The following is a 23,729-nucleotide window of genomic DNA, read 5'->3' as shown; positions in this document are numbered from 1 at the left end:
ATCTTGGAGTCTTTAAGAGATCCAAGAACAGCTGTAAAGCAGTTCAAAGTATTGTCCCCCCCGTCACTGCCTCTGTCCAAATGAGCATTGGGAAAAAGGCACCACAAAGCAGGTGGGCTCTGAGGGCTGCCTGTCTGTGTGGTGTGGATACTCACACATCAAAGACATCCATACATCATTGCACAGAAGGCCCCCATGGAAGGCTCCAAATAGCCTGCAGCCGTGCGGTTTTGTACTCTAAGCGCGAGGCTACTGTCTGGGACAGTTGACTTCAAGGTGGCACCCTGGAGAGCTGGCTTTTTCAGACTTTCTTTTGGGCAAGAAATCTGTAATAAACTGCTCCCAGGTAGAGGAAGGCTGCTCCAAGAAGAAACAGGGAAGCCTTCCAAGTGTGGGCGCAATCCTATGTGTTGTACTCCATGTAAACTAGCTGTGAAGTGGAGAAGCCGCTAGCTTTCTATGCTAAAGAAGGATGCTAAAGAAGGATGGCCAAGAAGCAGGAAAAAGGGCACAGTCCTGCAGCGTATGATGTGCATGGACTCCGGTATAATGAACCAAAGATGTTTTATCAAGCATCAGATACAACTTATATACCATACTAAACCAAATATAATTCCTTATTTGCAAAAAGCATGCGAAGTGCAGTTACTAAATAAGCCAATAGTATAAAGAATCCATCAAAATTATCTAATAAGCTTTTTAATCACATGCCATGTGTGCGGTTGCAGTTTTCCTCTTTTTTTTGCTTTGTTCCTTATCTGTTGATAAGATGTTCTGTACTGTCGTCCCTGAGGTGAATTAACAAGACACCTGGACTGCCACCCTTGAGGTTGGTTATCTGCTAACAAGGCATCCTGTACTGCTGTTCTTGAGGTGGGCCTCCACACATGGGGAGATCTCTGGCCCCGGGGAGATCTCCTTCCCCATCTGCCCTCGGCTTTCGCATCGTTACCTCAAGGCTGGGAATTGCGCTCCCTCGGAAAGCCAACCTTTCAGCACAGTGCTCAGCAGAGCTGCAGCAGCTGCAGGGCCCTGCTGCTTGGGGCATGTATGTGCCTGCCCTCCCCTCTGCAGCCCCACCAAGCCAGGCCATGGGCAGGAGGGCAGGACCAGACCAAGGCTGGGCTCAGCCACAGGCCACGGTGCCTGCAAGGTGCCCGGCAGCTGAAGAGAAGGAGACCAGTTTTACATCAGGGCTCCCAGGCCACTACCAACCCACAAGGGCTCTGCTGAGGACATGCACACCTCCCAGCTGGCCACAGTTGCCCTTTGGGCTCATTGGGCTACCAGGAAACATGTCTCCACCATGGAACACAAACCTTTCTGGAGGAATCACATGGGAAGGGCCATACTGGAACAGGGACGAAGGAGCAAAAAGATGAAGAATGCTTGTGGAGGCCGAAGCATCACGCCAAGTGGAGCTCAGTCTCGGAGGCAGGCACCCACCAACACCATCATGGGACTGTGTGAGGAGACCCCATGGCCAGCCGGCAAGCCCAAGCCCACGCATTACTCTCTGCCACCGTGCTCATCAGTGTGGGGTGAGTCCAGCACACAAACACCCTTCCTCACTGCATCCCCCTGTCCCCTGCCGCTGCCCTCTTCCCTCCCCACCTCGATGCTGGAACATCCCAGAGGGGCAGTTATCGCCATGGGAACACGGATGCTTCCCAGGGCTCCGTCCCGCTCTGCCCCGGGGCTGCCCAGGCAGCAGCAAGGCCACATGTGGAGCAGGGCCACACAGCACCAGGGGCCACCAGCGGTGCCCAGGAGATGCAGGGAGCTGCGGGGCTACAGGGCAGCCTGCACGATGGCTCACAAGGTAGGACCCAAATCCACCGCGGGTCTCATGGCCCTCAGACCACTGACATTTCCCTTTTCTCTCCTCCACTTTTCCCTCGTTCCCTTCCTGCAAAAGGGGCTGTCCATGGCAGGGAGGGAGGGAGGGAGGGAGGCTGATGCAGCCAAGCATGATCTCGGCCATGCCACACTGCTTGAGAGTGTTTTTGTTGTTGTTACCCTGGATGTTGTTTAGTTGATGATTTTTTTGATGTTTCTAAAATATCTATTAGTTACATATTTATTAAAGATATAATCTTGCAGTGTTGTGTGTTGATTCCAAGTGAGCTCTAGCACAAAAGCCTTTGCCACTGCAGGTATGTCCACAAAGACCCATTGTCACCATTTGGAACAATGGTAGAAATGTGTTAGCAGAACACCTGGTGGTTGAAAGTGCTCTTACAAGGGAAACTATGGCCTGGATGAATTAACTGAAAACTCATCAAAACTGAAAAAGGAAGCTGAATAGAGCAGCCTGAGCAAAACAAAACCATACATGGAAATAAGCAGCAAAAAGTTCATGAAAAGGACGTCCGGAACCGTAATAAAGAGAATGCTTCCTAAATCTACCCTGGTGTTAATAGTTTTATTCCTGATTAGGGTGACAAGCTGTTTCTTGTGCCTAACAGATAGATGACTGCAATAAACAGTTCTTTTTCTCTAATTTCAAACAACTTACATGACTGCTGTCAGGGGGACCATTCTCTTAGGTACCAACCAACAGCACCGTCTTCTAAGGCACCAGGATTCAAAGGGAAGGCTAAGCACCGGATGGGGAGGTGGACTGCTCCAGGCTCTTGTCATTGCAGTTACAGTTGGCAAAACTTGTGCTTGTCTTCATATAACTGAACCCTTCTGAGAACCAGATCTTTTAATACTTCTGGACTGCAGGAGACCAGAATGGTCCTTTTGTTCAAATTCCCCCACAGCTCCAGTTCTAAGGAGCTCTCCTCCCATCATCCATTTCAGGGGAGCTTCCTGGCAAGTGCCTCGTCCCCCAGCCGAGCAGTTCTACATGCGGCATAAAGGGGATCACAGTGCCGGCAGAAGGAGTGGGCAAGAGCAATCCTCCTGCGAGGTGAGAGTCTGGGAGGAGGCAATGGAGCAAATCCTGTGTTCTGCTACTTGTGGGAGGCAGATGCGTCTCTCGGAGTGGTTGCTCCGTCCCACCACACGCTGGGCTTTCTTGCTGCACAACCAGCAGGTAGCAGTGTCAGGATCATCTCTCTCTCTTCTTCTTCATTCCAGGGGCGCATGCAAGCTCTTGCCAAGACCGCCACCACTGAGAGCAGTCAGTTCACATGGAAGACTGAACCCAAAGAAGAGTGGGCAAGAAGAGGCTGGTGATGACAACATCAGCAAAGGTAATGTAAGACCCGATAGGAACTTGTTCAGAGGTTTGCTCCCCTTGCTAGGAAATTCTAGTCAAAGCACTAAAGTCATGCATGGACTAGCACAGGTGTTCAGCTCTCTCTTATCCCCACTTTCAGGAAGCTCTCTTGGGTAGAGCCTGCTTCCCCAGCAGAGCCACTGTTCAGGGAGTCTGAGTGGGGTCACAGCACCAGCTGAAAGAGAAGGGAAGAGCAAGGCTCCCGTGAGGTGAGAACCTGGGAGAGGGCCCTTGACCTAATACTGTGCGCTGGTACTTGTGGCACGGGGATGTGTTTCCTGCACACATTGTCCTTCTGAATTAAGAAGGGTGGTTACCCCCTCCCACCATGCCCTGTGCTTTCTTGCTGCAGGATGAGCACGTACCTGGAAACAGTGAGTCTCTCCTCTTAGGCTGCTTTCTCTCTTCTGGCTTCCAGGTCCAAATACAAGCTCTTCCCAAGACCTCCAGCAGCAGTAGCAGCAGTGGCCCGTGCTCCTGTTATTCCCAGCACCCAAAGGAAGGTGGAAGTAGAGGCTGGTAAGGACAGTTCCAGCAAAGGGAATATAACACCTGACAAGATTTTTTAGTCCTCTTTGCAGAGTATTCAAGCCAGGACAGAAATGGTAGAGTATGGCTGATGTTCTCTCTCCTATGCCCTTTCAGGGAATCTTTCTGGGAAGACCCTCTTTTCCCATCAGAGCCATTCTTCCAGAGACGTAGTGGGCTCATGGTGACAGCAGAAGGGAGAGAGAAGAGCAAGTGTCCCAGGAGGTGAGAGCCTTGGAGAAGGCAAGAGGGCTGCTGCTGTGCTCTGATCCTTGTGGATGGGAGATGTGTGACTGGGGTGTAAAGCCCTTCTTGACTCAGAAATGCTGTTACGTGCTGCCACCATGCCCTCTGCTTTCTTGCTGCATGGCAAACATCTAGCAGCATCTAGTGAAACTGTCATGAAGTTTCCCTGGGACACAAAGTCTCCCTACGCTCTGGAAGGCTATTGCCTTCCTGTCACCATGACCTGGCCTTTCCTGGTGCCAGGCAGGCAAGTGCAGAGCAGCAGGCGAGTGCTGCAGATCCTCTTTCCCAGAGACTGTCCTATCTGATGCATCGTTATATGCTTCCTCTTTCCAGGTGCGAGCTTGAGAGGTCACCAGAAAGAGCAGGCTGTAAATACACCCTCGCCTATGCTTCACCTGCCCAAGGTAGTAAGCTGCCAGATGAAGGAAGCCCTGCCACTTAGGTCCCGAGGGGACAGGAGCTGAGGGCCTTGGCAGAGGGGGAAGCATTGTATGACTGTCTTCAGCTACCCAATGGGCCCTTTCTCCTGATCCATCCTTTCAGGGAGTCCAGCAAAGTGCGTCATTACCCTGAGGAGACTTCGTGCTCAAAAGTGGGCACAAGTTCATGTGCTGCCCACCATCCAGGAGGAAGCAAGGGAGGCAGCCAAAACAGTAGTGTTTTCTCCCAGGTGAGAGTCTTGGAAAAATGGTTTTGAGGAGCCCTGTGTTTCCGTACAGTGTTTCATGCTCAGGATAACAGTGGCGCGGAAGCACCTCCTGTTGCAGAAGCAGGTGTGCTGTTCGGGAGCGCAAGGAGAAGAAACTCATCCCACACGCTCATGTCCTCCTCTCCTTGTGTGTTTTCAGATTGCCACGATGTCCCAGCAATTCCTGAGGGCAGACAAGCCCTGCAACCCGAGGCCAGGCAGCAGCGCCTCGTTGTGAAGGACGTCCAACCACAGGACAGGTAGATTGGTTGAACGGATGGGTAGGATGTTTGTGTCAGCGTGGAGACAGCTCTGTGAACACACTTGACTGGCTGCTGAGGAGTGAGCACTTGCTTTGAGGCCACTGGAATAAGCAGTACCTTCTTCAGACTCTGATTTTCAAGATGCCACTTGTTCCAAATTTTCACGGGGTATTCTTCCTACAGATATTCTCAGGAACATCTTCAGAGCATTTTCTTTGGGCAATATTTCTCCCAGCAATATTAATCGTGAACCTTTATGTGATAGAAAATATACAGTTTCCTTGTAGATCAGTGATCGTTTAGATCTCTATTCAATGCAGAACGGGGCCCTGCACTGTGCCTTGTGAGCAAAACACTGCTGACAGAAAGGCACAAAGAGAAGGCACAGAAGAGCACAAGCTACCCCTCTGAAAAGGAAAAAAAAAAAAAAAAGATAAAATCTGAGACTCATATTCTGTGATATTGCCTTTCTGTGGCCTGCAGGAAATGTGCGCCCACTGCCTGAAGGAGGAGAAAAAGATCTTCTGGGCTTCAGTGGCCAAAGATATAAAAAGGAAGGAAAGGGAAGAAAGAAGAAGATGGCAGGAGGGGCGCAGAGCAATGTTAAATAGAAGCAATCTTCAAACAAACAGTATGTTCTCCTCTGTCCTTTTCCATTGAAGTGTTTCCTGCTTGCTCGAGAGACGGGTTAGAGAGCTTTCCAGCTGAAGGGCCTTGGTGCTGCTCACTGGAACGCCCAGTCTGTGGCAACAAAAAATTGGGAGGTCACTGGGGAACCTGGGAGGACTGTTAGAGAACCTGGGCTAAGGGAGGAACTCCTGGCCTTAGGGGCTGTTAACATGAAGTGGGGCTAAAGAGAACATTCTCCCTTGGAATTATTTATTTATCAGTCTAAACCTTTCTAAATTATCGAGTAAAGTCAAAAGAGTAAAGTGAAAGGAGCAGTAAAGACAGAGGAGCATCTCCATCAAAGCAACCTGTTTCCATTGCATTGGAATAGGATGCAGATGTCCCTCAACTAGAAAAAAGCTCTTGATTTCTGTATCTGTTGGTGTGTACAGTGTGTGTGGGGTGCCTAGACACTCTGAGAAGAAAGGTAGGTGAGATGTCTGAGAGAGAAGAAACAAAAGAGAAGCCAAAGAAGCGGTGAGGGCAATGCCTGTGGCTGGCTACCACAGGAATGCTGTATTTTGGCCACAAAAGCCCTTCCTTGACAAGCCTCAATCTACTTGCTTTTCTTAGTCCAAGCGGGTGTAAAAGCCCTTTGAGCCTTTCGTTTGCCTTCAGTGGGGTCAAGCACTCTCAGTGTTTCTTCTGCATTGTGCTTGCCTCTTTCACCAGCAGTCCCTCTGGATGTGGGGCAGCTTGGGTTTGTAAGAATTGGGAGGGACTTTTCTGTAGACTTCTGTAGTGTGTGTGGGGGGCACTTAGTTCCACTATCCATGTGGAAAGACTTTCTCTTGCAAGAAACACTGCTATGGCAGTGATGCTGCATGAAGAAAAATACTGGAGAGGCTGGTGCTGAAGTCCCATTGAGCTCTGTAAATGCAGGAAATAGCACCAGTCACTGGGGCTGAGGAGTGAGGAGGAAGAACAAACATGAGGGGAACATGACAACTATGGAACTGCTCTCATTCCTGTGGGATATTCTCCTTCCTTCCTCAGGAAGGTGGAGCACTGCTGAGGACATGGAACACTTCTAGGCTTTACTTTGTGTTGTGAGATAGGAAATTGTAAAGAAAGAGGGTAAGGACAGTTGCTTGGCATGTAGCACTCCTGAGCTGAGAGCCTCTGCAGCTTCTCTTGGCAGCCTGAGGAAGTTCCGTGGGCAGATCCATATGGTCCAGCAAGTATAGGAATATGTAGGAAGAAAGGTAGGTGTAGCCAGGGATGAAAACAGTGGCCTAATTACTTGATGGATAAAGGATTTTCTGAGGCCAACCAATATGGGAACATATAGGATGAGAGAGAAAGAGCTGTGAGGATATAAAGGTCACCTGGGAAGGTTGTTGAAATACCCTGGATCCTGGGTTTAGAGGGAGCCTCAGTGTCAGTCCTGCTCCTCTGGCTCCCCACAATCAAGTGCCTAATGCTCCTGGATTTCAGAGGCACCTGAGAGTCACCTACTTGATAGTGAGCATTTGGAGCCACTTTCTTGCCTAGCCAGAATGGATAGCATTTCATCGCCCTTTCCCATCTCCTGCTGGTCATGGACATGGTTAACAGTCGGGAGTCTGCCTGTCTGCAAAGCCTTTATCCAAAGCAGTGCAGAGCAAAGGAAAGCAGATAGAGAGCACGCTGTCCTTGTGCTGCCCATGGGACTGAGAGATTTAGGCGCGGGAGGGCAGAACGGTGCCTCTCTTGATGCCGTCTCCGTGCTGCGCTGGAGGCAGCTTTCCTGCTCTCAGCAGAGAAGTGGGTGGTGGCAGGGGGACGAGGAAGAGGCGACCCGACCTGCGCAAGCTTGGCTTCCTGCAAGAAAGCTGCGAGGCTGCAGAATGGAGAGGCCTCTCATTTAGGTCCTTTCACCATTTTAGAGCTCTCGTTTGGATGGTATTCCCAGTGCCTTGACTCATGGCAGCTCTACGAGCTTTTTTTTGGGACTAGAATCGACGGATCCTCTTCTGACATCAGGTTGAGGAATCCCACCTATATGCAAGCATCATTGCACAGTGTTCTTCTCATCTAACAAGGCTTTTATTTGAAAATTCTAACCTTTGTTTTTAAAACTAACGTAATTTTAATTAATTTAATCCTGGCACTTAGAAAACAATTTTGATATTACAATTCTACCCCTTTGACGAAGAGCACATTTTTGTCCTTGCCAGAGTTGGAGATGGAGTAGCGATGAATGAAGCTCCATTAAATCTAGCTGCTCCACTTGTAACTAGTATTTTGTGTAATGATTTTCATGTCATTCTCTTCTCATTCATGCTCTCATATCATTCACTCTAATCCTCAGAGTCATTTGAGCCTAATTTAAAGAAAGGCTTAATTATTTGACTGGAATGCCATTCTTCTAGGTGTGGCAGAATGTCCCTGTACCCTCCTCCTCCTCCCCCAAGAGCTTGCTTAGGAGCAGTTTTTACATAGCCGATAGTCGACAGACAAAGGAACACACACGAGAGGGTAAGTTGATAACAACACCAGTCATTTTATTTGGAAAATGAAAGGGACTACCTAGAAAGGAAGGGGAAAAATAAAAAAAAAAAATGAGAGTTTCTGGAGGTGGTTGAGGCGGCAGTGCTGGGAAGGGCAGGTTGGGTGCAGATGCTCAGGGGCTGGCACGCTGCAGAGAGTGGCAGCTCGCCGTAGCAGAGGGAAACCCTTGCTTCCCTCCTGGCAGCAGGAGCGATAGCGCTTCTTCGGCGGGAGCTGTTCAGGACATCTTTCCTCTGGAGACTGCTCCGTAGGAGTGGGAAGGGAGGAGGGGGAAGCGAGGCTCCTCTTGCGATTCCCTCTTGGATTCTGCTTGTGGCTGCTGCCTGCTGCTGCTCCCAGCTCAGGCTGAGGGTGGTCGGTGTCTTTGCTGGCCACAGTCCATAGCACGTTGTGTGGCTGAGCAGCAGTACTGGGTGTGCTGCAGCCTCAACACGACAGCAGTGCTCTGGTGGGAGTGGAGTGCTGTTTTTCACCTCTGCGGCCCTTTCTTTGTCACGACGCACCTCAATATACATCTTCCTGTTGTGGGGTAACAGCCTTGGTCTCTTCGTGGTGGAGGTTGAAAGCATCAAATCTGTAATGCAGATTTGGACAAGCTCCTCCTTTTCCAAGGGATCTTTGAATTCTTCCTTGGAGATGTCTTGCAAATCCTCTTTGCAGGAAGGGATGTTTAGTGGCTTGTCGCCTGTTGGAAAGGGGTCGGTCTCGTGAGCCGATGTGCCATCTGTATGTTTGGGAGAGCCCGGTGATTCTGAAAGAGATGGGGGTGTCAGATCCCAGGGCTCTTCTAATTCTTCTTCAGAAATTTCCTCCAAATCCTCAATGCGGTTGAAGACAATGTTCATGGGGGCATTGCCTGTGGGATCGGGATGCATCTCGGGAGGCAATGTGCCATGTGTGTGCTTGGCAGAGCCCGGTGCTCCTGGCAAAGCTGTGGGCGCCAGATGCCAGGGCTCTTGTGGAGCTGGCACCTGGAGGCAGTGGTCAGCCCTTGTGGTGGAGCTGCAGCTGGGCTGCTGCCCCTCATGGGCAGCACAGAGAGGTGCAGGCGCGGGTGCTGGCTGCAGCTCTTGCGTGGAGGTGCCGCTGGCTGCCTGGCTGGCTGTCAGCGGAGGAGCAGAGGAGCTCTCGCCCGGCTCCTGCTCCTGCTCTCCAGGGCAGGCACGCATGCTGGCGCCTGCTGCACCTCGGCCGCTGCGCTCCGTTTGCTCAGCCCTTGCTTTAGCCAGGCCGCTTGTCCCTTGGAAGGCTCTTGCTGGCTTGAGATGGGAGGAAAAAGGAGCAGTTGTCCTTTAAAGAAGGCAGGGCAAAGTAGCGATGCTCCAGCTTAGGGAGGAAACGATGTCGAAGCACAAGCGCTGTCCAGGGAGACTGCAGGTTCCAGAGCAAACATTCCGCCAGAGCCGCTGGCAACCAGCTGCGGGGGCCAAGCAGCCCTTTGAGCCTTGGATATCACAAACACAGAGCCATCGGTGTGGTGCCTTTGCGACGTGCCATCCCTGAGCAACGGCCTCTCCAGTAGGATGGAGGCTGCTCCCGGCCATAGCAAGTGCTTTGCCACCAAAGGCACCTCTGTCAATTCTGCAACAACAGCTCTCTGCTGTGTTTTGTTTCAAAAGGCCAGTCCAGCTCCCCACTGCAGGACTGAAAGTTACGCCTGACCATGTCTAAGGGACTTGTCTAAGGGTAGCTTAACCTTTAGCTTCAGTGCTTCCATATTTCATTGACTTAAAACAATTCTGTATGAAACCTATCTGGCTTTCAGCTAGAGAGAAGCTGCCCTAGCTATAAAACGTGCTGGAAGGAAAACAGGGACTGCATCTGCCTTAAAGCCACCCTCATGCCTCAATGTGTGCAGGGGAAGGAGAGGAGGATTGAAGCACAAGAAAGCACATGCCCTTTAGCTGTGCTCTCCCTAACACAGGACTCAAGAGGCAGGAAGATGCCATTGAATTACCCTTGGGCCTTTCTAGAAATGCTCCAGAAATGTTCCCACTGCTCTCATCACTCCATCAGTTACTCACTAGGGTTATGGCTGTGGTTACTGATCTGGCAGGATTAAAGTGAGTCAAGGTTTGCAGGGCCACCTATCTTCCCTTTGCTCTTTTTCTGCACTCATTCGACACAGAGGAGCAAAAGGGATTTTTTGTATCCGATAGCCACAAGAAGGAACAAACATGAGAGCGTAACTTGAGAACACCAGTTGTTTTATTTAGAAAACATAAGGGACGACCCAGAAAGGGAAGAGAAGGAAAAAAAAAAGAGAGTTTGCTGGAGGTAGCTGAGGCCACATGACATATGGCAGGAACAGCATTGGGACTGTCTATGAATACTGTGATAGTGAAATCCAAGCAAAACAAGACACACACACCCGCCAAAGGAAAGAAAACGGAGCAGCACTGGCTCCCATCACCCCCAGCTAACACCAAACAGGAGTGCTGTGCATCTATGCACAGTGTCCTCACTCTGATTAGAGAATGACATTCAACATGGGGAAGTACAAGTAAGCTCGTCATTCCAAGGCCCTTTGGCCCTAAAGCCCTAGGGCTGTATCCTGAGCCTTTAGTCTTATCCCTTTAGCCTAAATTTCTTTCTTCCTATCTCTTTAGCCCCAAGCTGTAGCCCTAGCCCTTTCATCCTAGCCCTTTCCCACTGCTTCTCCCATCCTAACCCATGGGAAATCACAGAGGAGCAGGAACAGCTCAACAGCCCATTCTAACTTCAGGGTTTGGGTATTTATACAACCTTCTTACCTGGGGTGCCAATAACCCAGTGACCAATCCCAGAGAAGGACACTCCCTAATCTTCTACAGGTGACCTCTATATCCCCACATCTCTTTACCTCCACCAGGTGATCCTTATTAACCTTTCCTCCTAGCTATTCCCATAATTATTGGCCTCAGAAAATCCTTTATCCACCAAGCAAGCAGATAATTGTTTTCATCCTTGGCCATAACAACCTTTAATCTATATATTCCTATACCCACCTTTTTGCCCTTCATTCCTGTCCTAGCCCTTTAGGCCTAAGCCCTAGCCCTTTAGCCCTAGTACTAGAGCTTTTTAGCACCAGCCTTTTTGCCCTGGCCTTTTAGTCACAGACCTAGTGCCCTAAGCCCTTTAGCCCTGGGCCTTTGGCCGTAAGATCTTGTTAGCCATTCCCTACAGCCCTTTACCACTAGGTCTTTCTCCCTAAGCACTACCCCTGTAGCCCTAAGGCCTTTAGCCCTAAGCCCTTTTCCCCGTAACCATAAGCTCTTTAGTCCTAAGCCCTTTACCCCTCGCACTTTAGCCCTAAGGCCTTTAGTGCTAACTCCCTTAGCCCTTTAAGCCTAGCCCTTTAACCCTGAGTCCTAGCCCTTTAGCGCTGGCCCTAAGCCCCTTAGCCCTAAACCCCTTTAGTCCCAAGTGCTAGCCCTTTAATCCTAGCCATTTAAAGCTAGCATTGAATGCTACCCTTTTAAGTCTAACCCTATAGCTTTTTAGGCATTTAGTCCTAACCATTTAGCTCTAAGCCCTAGCTTTTTATACCTGGAGCATTTAGCCTTTTCCCTTTAGCCTCTGCCCTTTAGTCCTAGCCCTTTAATCTTTGCCCTTTAGCCCTACAGCTTGCTATCACTAGCCCTCTAACCCGAAGCCCTAGCCATCCAGCTCTACCCCTTTAAGCCCTTTAGCCCTTGGCCCTTTAACTGTTGCCCTTTAATCCTCAACACTAGCACTTTAGCCCAAACCTCTTTAGCCCTAGACCTGCAGCCATAAACCCTTGAATCCCAGCCCTTTAAGACTAGCCCTTGAATCCTAGCTTTTTAACCCGAGCCCTTCAGCCGTTGGGCCCTTTAGACCAAGCCCTTTGGCCCTGAGCTCTAGCCCTTTGGCCCTATCCCTTTAGGGCAGCAGCTACTGCAATAAAGGCAACGAAACACCACCTCTATCTTTATTGAAAGAAGACACCACACAAACATCTTTATTTGAAATGAGACACCACACAACCATCTTTATTTGAAATGAGACACCACACAACCATCTTTACCATCTTTATTTCTCAAAAGAATGTACAACCGTGCCATCCTCGCAACCTATTTTGCAAATCTAATCTTACCTTACAGATCTAGGAGGATCCTATAGGGATACTATAAATCTTATGGCTATGGACCTAAAGGGCTGATGCCTGTCGGACTAGGGCGAAGGGCTTGGCCTGAAGGGCTAGGGCTGGAAGGCTGAGGCCTATAGGGCTTAGGATCCTCCTTCCCATCTCGACTCTCATCTACTGCACCTGCAAAAACAAACAACAGGTCAGTCACGCTCTACATTAAAAAGGAACACGCACGATAACAACCTGCCAGGCTGCATCAGCAGCACATCCCTCGCAGCAGCTGCCTCTGCAGCCTCACCACTACTACTCACAGCCCCCGGCACACACTCTGTCTTCCTGCTCTAATGGACAAAGGCCACCGGATTCCCAGATGGCACCTGGGAACGGGGTAACCAAGCGCCTCCAAAACCTCCCTGCTTAGAAAACCCCAGCTCCAGGACGGAGCTCCCTGCAGGCGCTGGAGACGATCGACACCTCGCAGAGCAGCCGGGACAGAGGGAAAAACCCAGACGGAGGTTAAAAAAAAAAAAAGTCTTTCTTACCTTATTTTTAAATGTTTAAACAATTCTAAATGCTATCTACAACCTAGAAAAGAAAAAAAAATCATTGCACACAAAGTTAGACAAAACAACCTGCAACACCCATCCATCCTCACAGTATCACAGCCACCAGCACTCTACCTTCCTGCTCTAAGGGGCAAACACCACCAGATTTGCAGAGAGCACCCAGGAACGGGCTGACCAAGTGCCTCCGAAAATCGCCCTGCCTAGAAAACGCAGATCCAGGACCCAGATCCGTGCAGACACGTTCAGTACCAAAAGCAGCCAAAGAGCAACTGCCCACCAAAGCTCAGCATAACTCCTGCTATTAGATCCACCTGCTTCCAGCATTTGCTACTAAGACTGTGCTGGCATGGTGGGGAACACCCCAAAATCACAACCAAAGATCAGTCAAACAAACAAAATGTTTAACCGCAACCTAAACCCTAACCTAACCCTAGCCCTAAACCCTAATTCTCCAATGGCTTTTGCTCCAAGGCAAAAAGGATAATGATGCTGCTCGGTTCTTCTTGTCTGGGAAGAGGGATCACTCCTCTGCCGACCTGTGGTCCTGCTCGTCACTCTCCAAAAATCCAGAGCACGTTGACGCCTGAAGCACCGAGACTGACGCGCCTGCAAAAAGAACACCACAGTCACAAACCAGCGGCAAGTTAAAGCTCCTGTTTACACCCCATCTTCCTTACAAGGAAAACTTCTTCATCTGCAGCTGGCACAAGACCAAGGAGAAAACTAAAACGTTTCCCGTGTGCTCACGCTCACCCAACTGACACAGTCCTACAGAACGGCTGCCCTTACTTAAAACGCCAGCAGGATTTTAATCCCGTCACCGCCGTCCCACGGAGCAGCCTCACGGCACCTCAGCACCCAAAGCTCCTGCTCAGCTCTCGCCGGCAGCGCGAGGGGACCCACGGGGCAACACTTACCCGAGCATGCCCGATTCCCTGGTCTTGATGATGTAGAGGAACAGGAGCAATGCGTGGAGCAGGTTGTTTCTGCCCTGAATGCATGGGAAGAGAGAAGACTTTGGGAGCGACTGCAGGGACAAGCACTCACGCCACTATCTTAGAGAGAATGTCTTATGCAAACCAACAGACACATCCTGCCCCTAACTTAGCCACAGCTGTACAGCTTTTCCTTCAAATCTTTTGGCAAGGTACGTATGCAGCGGGTGTGCACCATAATAGAAAAGGTTTAATAACCTGAGATGAGGAAAGACTATAATAGAAACCTCAAAAAAATGGTACAACAGCCTGGGGGATTGCCTCAATATTTACCTCTCACTTAGACAAGCATCAGAAAAAATGATTTTTGAGTTTTTTTTTTGATGGAGTACCATCCTCAAATACTCAGGAGTTCTTACAGCATTTTTCTGAAATTGGCAACCAAGTCACAACCCAGAGCTCAAGAGAGTATTAAAACGTGCAGGAAAAATCTGGTAGCTTGGCATTGACACAAGATGGTTCCCTCCACAAACTCCTAGAAGGAAGCCTCTGGCTTGCTGGCATTCAGGAATAACAGCTCACATCAGAGTTACAGAAATTAGGGTCTTAGAACAAGTCATGAGAAAATGCACAGGAAGCTGCTTTCTGCACTGAGCCAGCCTAAATCTAAACATAGATGTGGCTAGTTACAATAAATAAATAAATAAATAAATAGAACAAAAAACAAACCCAAATCAGTTCTGCTGAACATTTCCTGTCAGCAGAACACACCTAACATGCTCCTACCTCCTGCACATTGTAGATGTGGCCGTGGTAGATGACCTGGTAGTGCGGTGGGTTGATGCTGCTCTGGTAGATGCAGAAGAGCTTGTCATCCGTCAGGTCTGGGAATGAAGGTCAGAAAAGAAAAGAGGGATTTTAAGGGTGCCCATGGGATGCAAGGGGCAAACAGCAGCTAAAGCAGCAGCCCAAGAATGCCAGTACCTGGTTCATGGGGTGTCTGGATGAAGTGCTGGGCAGTGAAGGTTTTGCCATCAGGATATTGGATGTTCCATGGCAGCCTGGAGTCCAAGTAGGTGCAGAAGATGTGCATAAGGATCTGTGCAAAAAAAACCAAATTTCACTTGAATGTCGTCAGAAAGACCGAGGAACCAAAGGCTACAACGCAGCAGCAACTCTCTTGCCATAATCTCAGGCATGAGAACAAACACAGGACACAGTCAACCACATCACTGATTTCATGCTAGTTTAATTGGTTTCATGCCTTTTTTCTTTTCTTTTTTTTTTTTTTTCAATGCTGGTTTTCCTTCAAATATAGTCAAAGAGGGACAGTGTAAAGATTGTTTTCCACTCCCTGGCTTATCCTGTAGTCTCTCTTTTAACTATTTCAGGTGAATTATCTCAGGCTGCTGCCCTCACAGTTACCTGTGGGACATCTCACAGGAGTCTAAAGAAGAGGCTGCCCCCAGACTAACACAAGCAAGGTCATTTTTGTGATCTGCACCACGTCCAGGCCCCTTTGCATTATTCAAAACTACACTGAGATCCTGAGGATAAGCGAGGCAAAGAGGATTTGGACTTTCTGCAGCCACCCACAAATGCCTCATGCTGGAAGATGAGCAGCTTTAGGAAGTTTTACCAAGGCATCTTTGAAAACTTACAGCGGAGTCGGTGGGCAAGTCAGCTCCCCACTGCCGGCCTCTGAAATCCCCTCCTCTGCCCCAGCGGAAGCTTCCCTGGGACAGCTCTGGAAACAACAACAACTATTCAGGTACTGGCGGTGGAAGGTGCAAGAAAGATCTATTTTGCACTAGCTTTGGGAACCCCACACCTCCGTGTGCACTGCCAGGGCACCACAATCACTGGGAGGGAGAACTGAACTTATTAAATGCTTGTATATATTATATATACTCAAGGGTTTACAAGGGAAGTTTTATTCCTAATTAACAAACGGATTGAATAGGACACTTCCTGCCCTGCTCTGATTGAAATGAGAAATAAAACCTTCTAAAACCAGTCCCGGGCCCACACCACCACATTGCTACGAGCAGAGAAATTTGCCAAAACACCCAGCGCTGCTCCTTGCAAAGCAGCTCTCTGCCCTGCTGGGACTGCAGCCCGAGCGTCTCCACTGACGGGGCATCTGGCACCACCAGTGCTTGACCCAGCTCAGCGAAACGCTCCCGAGTCTCCAAGGGGAGCACGTACCTTTGATCCGTTGAACCAGGTACTCCTGGTTGGCCGTGACGCCCAGGTACCGCGTGATGGTGAGCAGGCTCTGCTGAATGGCTGTGGCTTCAGCCAGCGCTGCCTGTTTCATGCTGCTCGTGCTGACTTGTGCGCGGAAGAAGAGCCAGCGCGTCACCTGCACCCACGACTCGAACGGGATCAGCCGCCCTGCCAAGGGGTCAACAAACGCACTGTTACAAAGAGGAACTGCCTCCTCTGCTCTAACTACTTGCTAAGCTCAGAGCTCAAGCTCACACCTTAGGCAGTGCCCCACACGCTCCCTGCCCGGCCCCATGGAGCACTCGCTGCCTCCCTCCCAGCACAGAGCAGAAACCCTGTGCAGGGCTGGGCAGGCACAAAACCCTCCCTTGAAGGCTGCCTGGCGTAAGGAAGGAGAAACAGAGAGGGGCTGGAAAGGGAAGAATCAAAAGGAATTTTTAACAGAGAGCAGCAGGGGAGCAGGGAGGTGCACAAGAGGCCAGCAACGGGGCAGTTCTTCACAGGCATCACAAGGGATGCGGGTCTCGGCAGAGACTACAAACCGGAGCACAAAAAAGCAGCCCGTGTTGAAATGCAGCGAATCAAACCCTGCTCTGGGGGAAAGGGACGTCTGTGTGAGCTGCCCATGGAAGGGGCCCCTTCAGACTTGGCCTAGGAAACTGCAGCTGCAATTTCAACTCAGGGAAATGGAAAAACAAACAAACAAAATACGCCCTAAACCTAAAAACACCCAGAACAAACCCAAAAAAACAAAGCCACCACCAACAAAAAACAAAATTATCCCCAACAAAAACACCATTTCTTCCTACCCCCGACCAAGACCATTTCTTCTAATGCTCAGAGCTCTCTCAAATCCACCTCAGATTGCCCTGCTCAACCCCATCAGCATGACAAAAATCTACTACCAAGACCTTAAAGATGCTACATAACAGACAGGAGGAGCTCAGAGACAGCTCTCCTCATAACACAGAATCATTTTTGGACACTTGAATTTCCACATATCTTAGGAATAACCCTTCCAGGAAAACACAATGCAACCCCACGGCTCCTCCTATCATCCTACCTCCGCTCGGCATTGCGGGGTACCCCATTCTTCTCAGCTGAGCGCTCACAGACTCCATCTCTTGGACAAGGGGCTCTAGAATTGTCTGCAAAATCCACTAGCAAAAAGAAATGCAAGCAGTAAAAAGGTTAGAAGCAACAAGGTGCTCAGGAAGCTGCTAAAGGACACCATCTCAGATCTCAAGAATCTTTACTGTTCAACCCCCCCACTCCTTTTAAAACAAACAAACAAACAAACAAACAAACAAACATGCAATTGTATTTCCTTTGCTACAATGACTCCTGCTCCCAAGACTAAAACGTTCTTTTTTTTTGTTTGTTTTCATTTCTTTCTTTATTATGCTCCTTGAGACTGTCAGGAAAAGCCACTGCGCTGGCATTTTCCATGCTTTACTTGAGCCCAGGAGAAGGAGGTTGAAAGTCAGGAGGGAAAAAAGCAGTTTGGAAATCTGGATTTTAGAAAGAAAAAAAAGCAGTCTTATCACATGCAGTGTACATTAAGATATATTTGTCTCCATTCAAAGGTGGGTGAACTTTACAACTGGAAGGTTTGCAGAATACACAACACCCAGGTCAGCCAGGGCATAAGTTGAGGTGGGAAATTTGTTTTACTCCTCCTTTGGTACTAGCACGCTCTTTGAATCTCCGTGGCCAAGCCCACCCTCATCCCCAACAGTCCCAAAGATCCAAGTCTCTTAGAGATGAGGCCCTTCTCCATCTGGCCGCACCTCTTCGAGCAGCACGAACAGGCCGTCTATGGACACAGGACTTACCCTTCGGAGCCGATCGGTCCAGAAATCCAGGGCATCCAGCTGCCACCCATGCGCCAGCACCCTTGACCAAACCTACACAAACAACACAGTCATTATCCACCTACAGAGAGAAACCTGAGAGAAAAACAAAGGAGCTTTTAGGGCCTACGATGTTTTCGGAGCTCAACCACAGCCCACAGGGCAAACTGCAGATGTTCCAGAGCCCTCACACATCTCCTGGCTGCAGCATGGGGAGCCCTCAGCACCTGGCCATACTGCACTCCTACTCTCTCCTCACAGGACACCACATGTCACCCGAGGCCACAGTCACTGCCTGGAGCTCCCGGATCTCGCAGAACAAAACTGGGGCAGAGGTGCAGGACACATGAAAGAGGTACTTGAAGAAGAAGCTTTCTTAGATTAAGGGATGAGATCAAGACATGGATCCAATTTAATTAAAGCTCCCTTAACCCTACCCCTTTGAATGAGACTTTGTCCAGACACAAGTGTAAAGGAGTGTGATGGAGATCATGGCCAACACTTTGGAGGAGCTCTATGCTTCTGGGCTCCTCTGGTGCTGAACTTACCTCTCCGCCAGCCTGTGGCATGTCCAGACGACCTTCCTCCCTGCGGCCCAGGGGACACCATGACACCTGGTACTGGAACTTCCGCAGCACCTTGGCCTGCTCCACCAGCAAACGTGTCAGGTTGCAAAACGCTGGGCAGTCGAATGGGGAGCTGCTGTAAACTGAATTTGCTGAAATGACATTCAAGGCACGCACAATTAGTACAAGCAGGAGGACAAGAATCACGCAATAGGGCAGGCAATAACTGCACAGATTCAACTCTGACTGGAAAGATGAGCTCACGAATTATGGTAAGGGAGGAGAATTTTCTGAAGTCCCTGAGGCACCGAGATGTGGAGAATTTACAAAATTCTGCCTCCTGTCTCAATTACTGCCTAGAAGACTAAAGTGGTCAGCAGCCACCTTGACCACATCTAGGGGGAATACCATAGCAGGGACGTCATTTTATTTACTAGCACTTCAGGAGCTCTCTCCCTTTCCCAAAATCCCTTCCAGCTATTCTCACCCACAACTCTCTCCACTAACGACTAATAAAACCTACATCCTCTCCTCACCCATCCTTTCAGGCCAAGCAAAGGGATTTCTTTACCCATCTGACGGCTGCGCTCTTTCTCCTCTTCCCTTTGCAGGTATCTTTGCAGGGACTTCTGGTCTGTGATCTCCTCCTCTTGGCTCCGGAGGAAACGAGGCCGAACTGGTGAAGGGCAGTGACGGCTCCTGAGCTCACTTCTCACTGCTTCAATACTCATATCATGTGAAGAAGCCGCAGGAGAAGGGCTGAAGCTGGGAAGCTTGGGCAAACAGAAGCAGACACTTGTGTCATATGAGGAAGATAAGACTTACACTTTGATTTTACAAACTGCAGGAATCAATTGACTCAACAGATGAATTTATGGCTCTGGAGTTTGCTGCTATTAAGCCTAGTCTGAATCAGGGGAATTGGTTTTCTACTCCTCAGCATTTACATTTGCATTCCCCATTCAGGCTTTTTGTCTGAAACCCACCAACTCCTCCAAAACAAATAAATTAACTCTAGGGAAAGGACGAATCCTGGAAGGGCGAATGTGCAAAGGGAGCAGACAGCTGCCGGGCACCTCCAGCAGCTCAGGGCCCAGCACGAGCACACGAGGAGCCAAGCCAAGGCGCTCCCTCGCAGCCAGCGCCGTCCTTACCTGGATGCAGCTGCTGCTGGGCCGGGAGCTCAGAGAACTGCTGGAAGAGGCGCTGCTGGCGGGCAGAGCCGGCAGCTGAGGGTCACAGTCTGGGGCAGGAGCCGAGGCCAAGCTGGGACGGGAGCTCAGAGAACTGCTGGAAGAGGCTCTGCTGGCGGGCAGAGCCGGCAGCTGAGGGTCACAGTCTGGGGCAGGAGCCGAGGCCAAGCTGGGACGGGCCCCGCGGGGGCGGCCTGGGCTGTAGCTCAGTACGTTCTGGCCCTGCATCGCAGCCCCACACCAAGGGACTCTCCTCGCTGACAGCTCCTGCACTGGAGCTATCGGCACCGCTGCAAGAAGCACAAAAACACAGTGAGCCCTGCACATGCAGCAGCCTCCAACTCCCCTGCTTCCTCTGAATCCACACTGCAAAACACAGACACGCAGCTTGCCCTGAAGGAAATTGAACGGTGCTAAAAAGCCCTCTTCCCAGCTCCACGGGGAGGCCACAAATTCCTTCTCCAGTTTCACAGAGAGTCTCTCCAGCTGCCCTTTAACAGGCTGCTGTCCCCTCCTTTGTTAGGGCTTCTTCCCTCTTCAGTTCTCCCCTCAATCCTTCACCAATTTTGCACTACTACTTTAAATTTTAACATGCTGCAGGGAATTTGTCTGACTGCTGTGTTCAGACAAAGAAGCTGAGAATTGTACTTGACCAAGACACCAACTGCAAAGAACACAGATAAACAGGCGTTTATACTACCTACCTGAGTTCTGCATCCCCAGAAGGACCTGCTGCCTGTGAGTCATAACCAGGTGAGTTGGTGCCCTCGTGTATTTGAAATACAGCCAGAGATCAAACACGGCATTCAGGCTGAACAGAGACACAAGTGCAAGTTCTAGAATAAAGAAAAAAAGGTTTTATCATGCTAGATGGCATGACCATGAGTAATAACTTATTGTTAATATTAAAAAACAGGTTAAAAATGCATAAAAAACTGCTCCTGTAAGTGCTAGTCTGAGGACAGAGATAAGGCTTCTTCATGGGTTCTTTTTATTCAAGAACCAGTTGAGACAAATCTCCTTTCTACATTAAAATTCATTTATGTGGCTAAAATTCATTTATGGGGCTTTAATGCTTATTTGCAAAAGTGCAAGGTATTTTCCAGGCAGAACACAACTCTCTACAAGGAAGTTTCACGCTCCTTAGCAAGGCTCTTCCATCAAACTTTCTGTCCCTCATATCTGCATTTGCCTCACTCCTCCTCCTTTCCATCCTCCAAGGGGATTTGATACAGCTCCTTTGGAGTCTACTCCATTGAAAGGAACTTTCATTACCTGGAAATGTCACACAGCCCCACAACAGGGCCGCCAAGAGACTCTTCCCTGTCACTGCAGTGAGGAAGTTCCCACAGCTCCAACAGGGGTAAAAGAAAATGAAATCAAGTCGTGCCTTTTTTTTTTTAAGCTGTCTTTAAAACAACTTCTCCAGGAAGAAAACAGAAGTGCGAAATATTCCCTTCCCCCAAAACTCATCCACAGGCAGCGACAACTTACCAACGAAGCAGAGTGGCCAGAAGGGGATATTATAGTATGTGCTGAGAAGTTTTCCACTCCTGGTAAGGAAATACAATAAAACAGGAAAAGTTACCAGCGGGCAGTAATGGGGTTCTGGGAAGTACCGAGGCCTGCACAAGGCAGGATGTTTTCTGTAACGCAGTCACATTCGCAGCCAACATACATGTCCACGCAGATCATGCCGGCAGTGCAGATATTCAGGAGCCCCCAGGCCCAGAGCACCTTCCGCTCTCCAGCCTCTCTCCTCATCCTCATGCTCCTGTCAAGGAGGGCACCTGCCGAAAGCCCTGGGGCTGCCATGGTCTGCGGCAAGAGGGAGACAAACACCCCACAGTTTAGAGAGCCACATCCTGGCTCAGCACCACGCTGAGGAGAACAGCAAGAACCAAGAGCAACCTGGACAGAAGGACTTCACCTGAGGAGCTCCCGGTCCCGATTCCCGAGCGGGGAGCAGGGCTTTTGGCCAGCAACACTCTCCTGCAAAGCCTGTGAGCGCCGTCACCCTCTCCAGGGAGAGCACGTCCGTTTTCCCCAGCGGGCTGCAGGGCACAGGGCCCCCTTCCCATTCCGAGGGCACTTTTGAAAACCAACATTCCGCAGGGGGCCCAGGCAGCGCTGCCTTCCCCTTTCCTGCTCAACATCCCCCCGCTCCGGGAGGCCCCGCGAGCGACACGTCCCGCCTGCACCGCTGCCTCCTGCCCCCTCTGCACCTCCACGTCCCGCCTCGGCGCCCCACAAATTACACACGACGCCCCTGACGCCGGGGACTTTTCCTGAGCCTCCCGGCCCCACGAGGCCCTCCCGAGCCTCCTGCCAAGCCCCCGACGGCTTAAAAACGCCTCGAGTTCCCCAATGCCAAACAGGAACATAAACCTGGAAAAGTGACTTCAGCGAAATAATGGGGCTTTGAGGGGAAAAAAGGGGAAAAAACAGCTAAAGATGACTGGGAAATGGAATAAAAAGAGAGAGATGGGAAAGGCTGGATATAAGCAGAACGTGGGGGACAGGCTCCTGGAAAGCAGAGCAAGCTTTAAACTCCCTGAAGTGCAAACCAGCAGCTGGGTTGCTGAGCGAATAAAGAGTAATGGGGGCTGTTCTGGGCACTTGAGTGTTTATGAATCTTAAGAGAGAAATAAGCTAGAAAGTAACTTCCAGAAATGCCTCTGATGGGCCAAATTGCCGTTGTTGTCTCAGGCTGAATCAGTTAATCACTTCCAGCCTTGATTTGGTGAGGGTTTGAACAGCTTTTACAGAAGCTGTGCTCAGTTAGTGTTGATCCCAGCTGCCCCAGGGATGTTATCAGGACTTCTCTGTGCATACTGGAAAAAAGTGCGTGAAAATGTCCTGTAGGGCTTAGACAATTTTGAGAAGTATTAAAAGGCATCGATTTACCTGGCTGCTCCTGCCAAGCTGGGTGTGTGAGAGGGGTGCCCAGCTGTAGCCGGCGGGGTGAGTTACGCGCCCCCAAACACAAGTGTGAGGGTTTGAGATGTGGAAGAGCAGCCGTCGGCAGCATCCAGGTGACAGCCCCACTCAGCTGCTGTGAAACAGCCTCTTGTGTGCCCGTAGTCGTGTACCCTGCCTGCCCTGACGTGCCCTTCTGAAGGGGGGCTCTCTCGATAAGAGCTTGTTCCTCACCGCGCTGTTTCTCGAATCCAGGGAAGTTGCTAGCTGGGATAACTCCTCTAGGGTGGTACTAAAATGCTTTTTGAAAGCAGCCCTTGGATTCCTGCAGTGCTAGCTGCAAGGAGTAGGCACGTTGATGTGATCAGTTTGTCTTTGCAGTGCCACAGTATTTTTGAAGTTCTCTTTTCTAGACACATTGAGCAGCCTGGGCCAAGGAACCTTTGCAGCTCACACTGTGGTGGTGCTGATAGAGATGCATGGTCCCAGCCTGCACTATGTGAAAATATTTCTGTCAAATTTCATCAGAAAGCGATAGCTAATTTGTTCTGAATATTTGCCCTAGTTTGTTCTGAATATTTTGTACTGATACATTAGTTTTGTATAATCAGTAGGGCTAGGATGCCTCGCTGCAGTGCTCTTTGGAGGACATTAATGTTTGGAGCAGCACTAGCAAGTCACAGTTATCATTTAGTCCTAATTTAGGATCATGGGTATTTTTTTCTTTTGAAAAGTAAAAAACCTCGGACAAAAATACAGCTCCTGTCCTGGAGATTCGTTAAGTACTGAGTGTTTCTTGTGATGTGCCGAGTGTCCTTGGCTCATAAGCACTTATCACTTGAGGAAAGAAATATTACTATAGGACTAAGCCCTATATTAAGTGGTTTTTCACAGTGATGAAACTCGATTGCTACTTCCATGCCATGTAGATCCACAGCAAGTATGCCAACATTTTTTTCCAAGTCCAGAGCTGTTTTCATTTTGTGAATTAAGTTGTTGTAAGCCGTTCTTCTTAATTAAATTTTGCTGAGCTGCAAGAATTGATTCCTAACTTCCATCTTGGGTTTTTAAATGTATAGTTTGTCTGTGTTCAGCATGAAAAGCAGTCCTTGGCACCCCATGTCCAAAGCTAGACAGTTATTTCAGTGATCCTCTTGTTCCTGTGTTTATCCTTCCTCCTTGGTTTCTGCCTAGCGTGACTGAGTCCAGTTAGAATAACCTCTGCCCATGTTACTTTTTTCTTCAGGACTTCTTGACAG

The 23,729-nt window shown here is 49.6% G+C and overlaps 2 protein-coding genes across 2 annotated transcripts in view; one reads left to right on the top strand and one right to left on the bottom strand.

Moving 5' to 3' along the window:
- LOC148591750 (ras GTPase-activating protein nGAP-like) overlaps nt 1–23,729 on the top strand; it is a 113,237-nt gene that overhangs the window by 76,823 nt on the left and 12,685 nt on the right.
- On the bottom strand, nt 13,327–21,366 carry LOC148591751 (transmembrane protein 209-like). The gene is made up of 15 exons (XM_088537007.1): nt 21,230–21,366; nt 21,046–21,104; nt 20,256–20,387; nt 19,695–19,841; nt 19,513–19,601; nt 18,930–19,131; nt 18,341–18,510; nt 17,775–17,846; nt 17,003–17,099; nt 15,919–16,107; nt 15,372–15,457; nt 14,695–14,809; nt 14,497–14,594; nt 13,693–13,766; nt 13,327–13,381 (listed from the first exon to the last, which is right to left on the bottom strand). Exons 1-15 carry the CDS (start codon nt 21,364–21,366, stop codon nt 13,327–13,329), a joined length of 1,722 nt encoding a protein of 573 aa, XP_088393133.1.

Source organism: Tinamus guttatus, unplaced genomic scaffold, assembly GCF_059628265.1.
Source record: "Tinamus guttatus ecotype Peru unplaced genomic scaffold, ASM5962826v1 Tinamus_guttatus_pri_ptg000712l, whole genome shotgun sequence".
Classification (NCBI taxonomy): domain Eukaryota; kingdom Metazoa; phylum Chordata; class Aves; order Tinamiformes; family Tinamidae; genus Tinamus; species Tinamus guttatus.
Note: the sequence above shows the minus strand (reverse complement) of the source record. Positions and strands in the feature narration are given on the sequence as shown.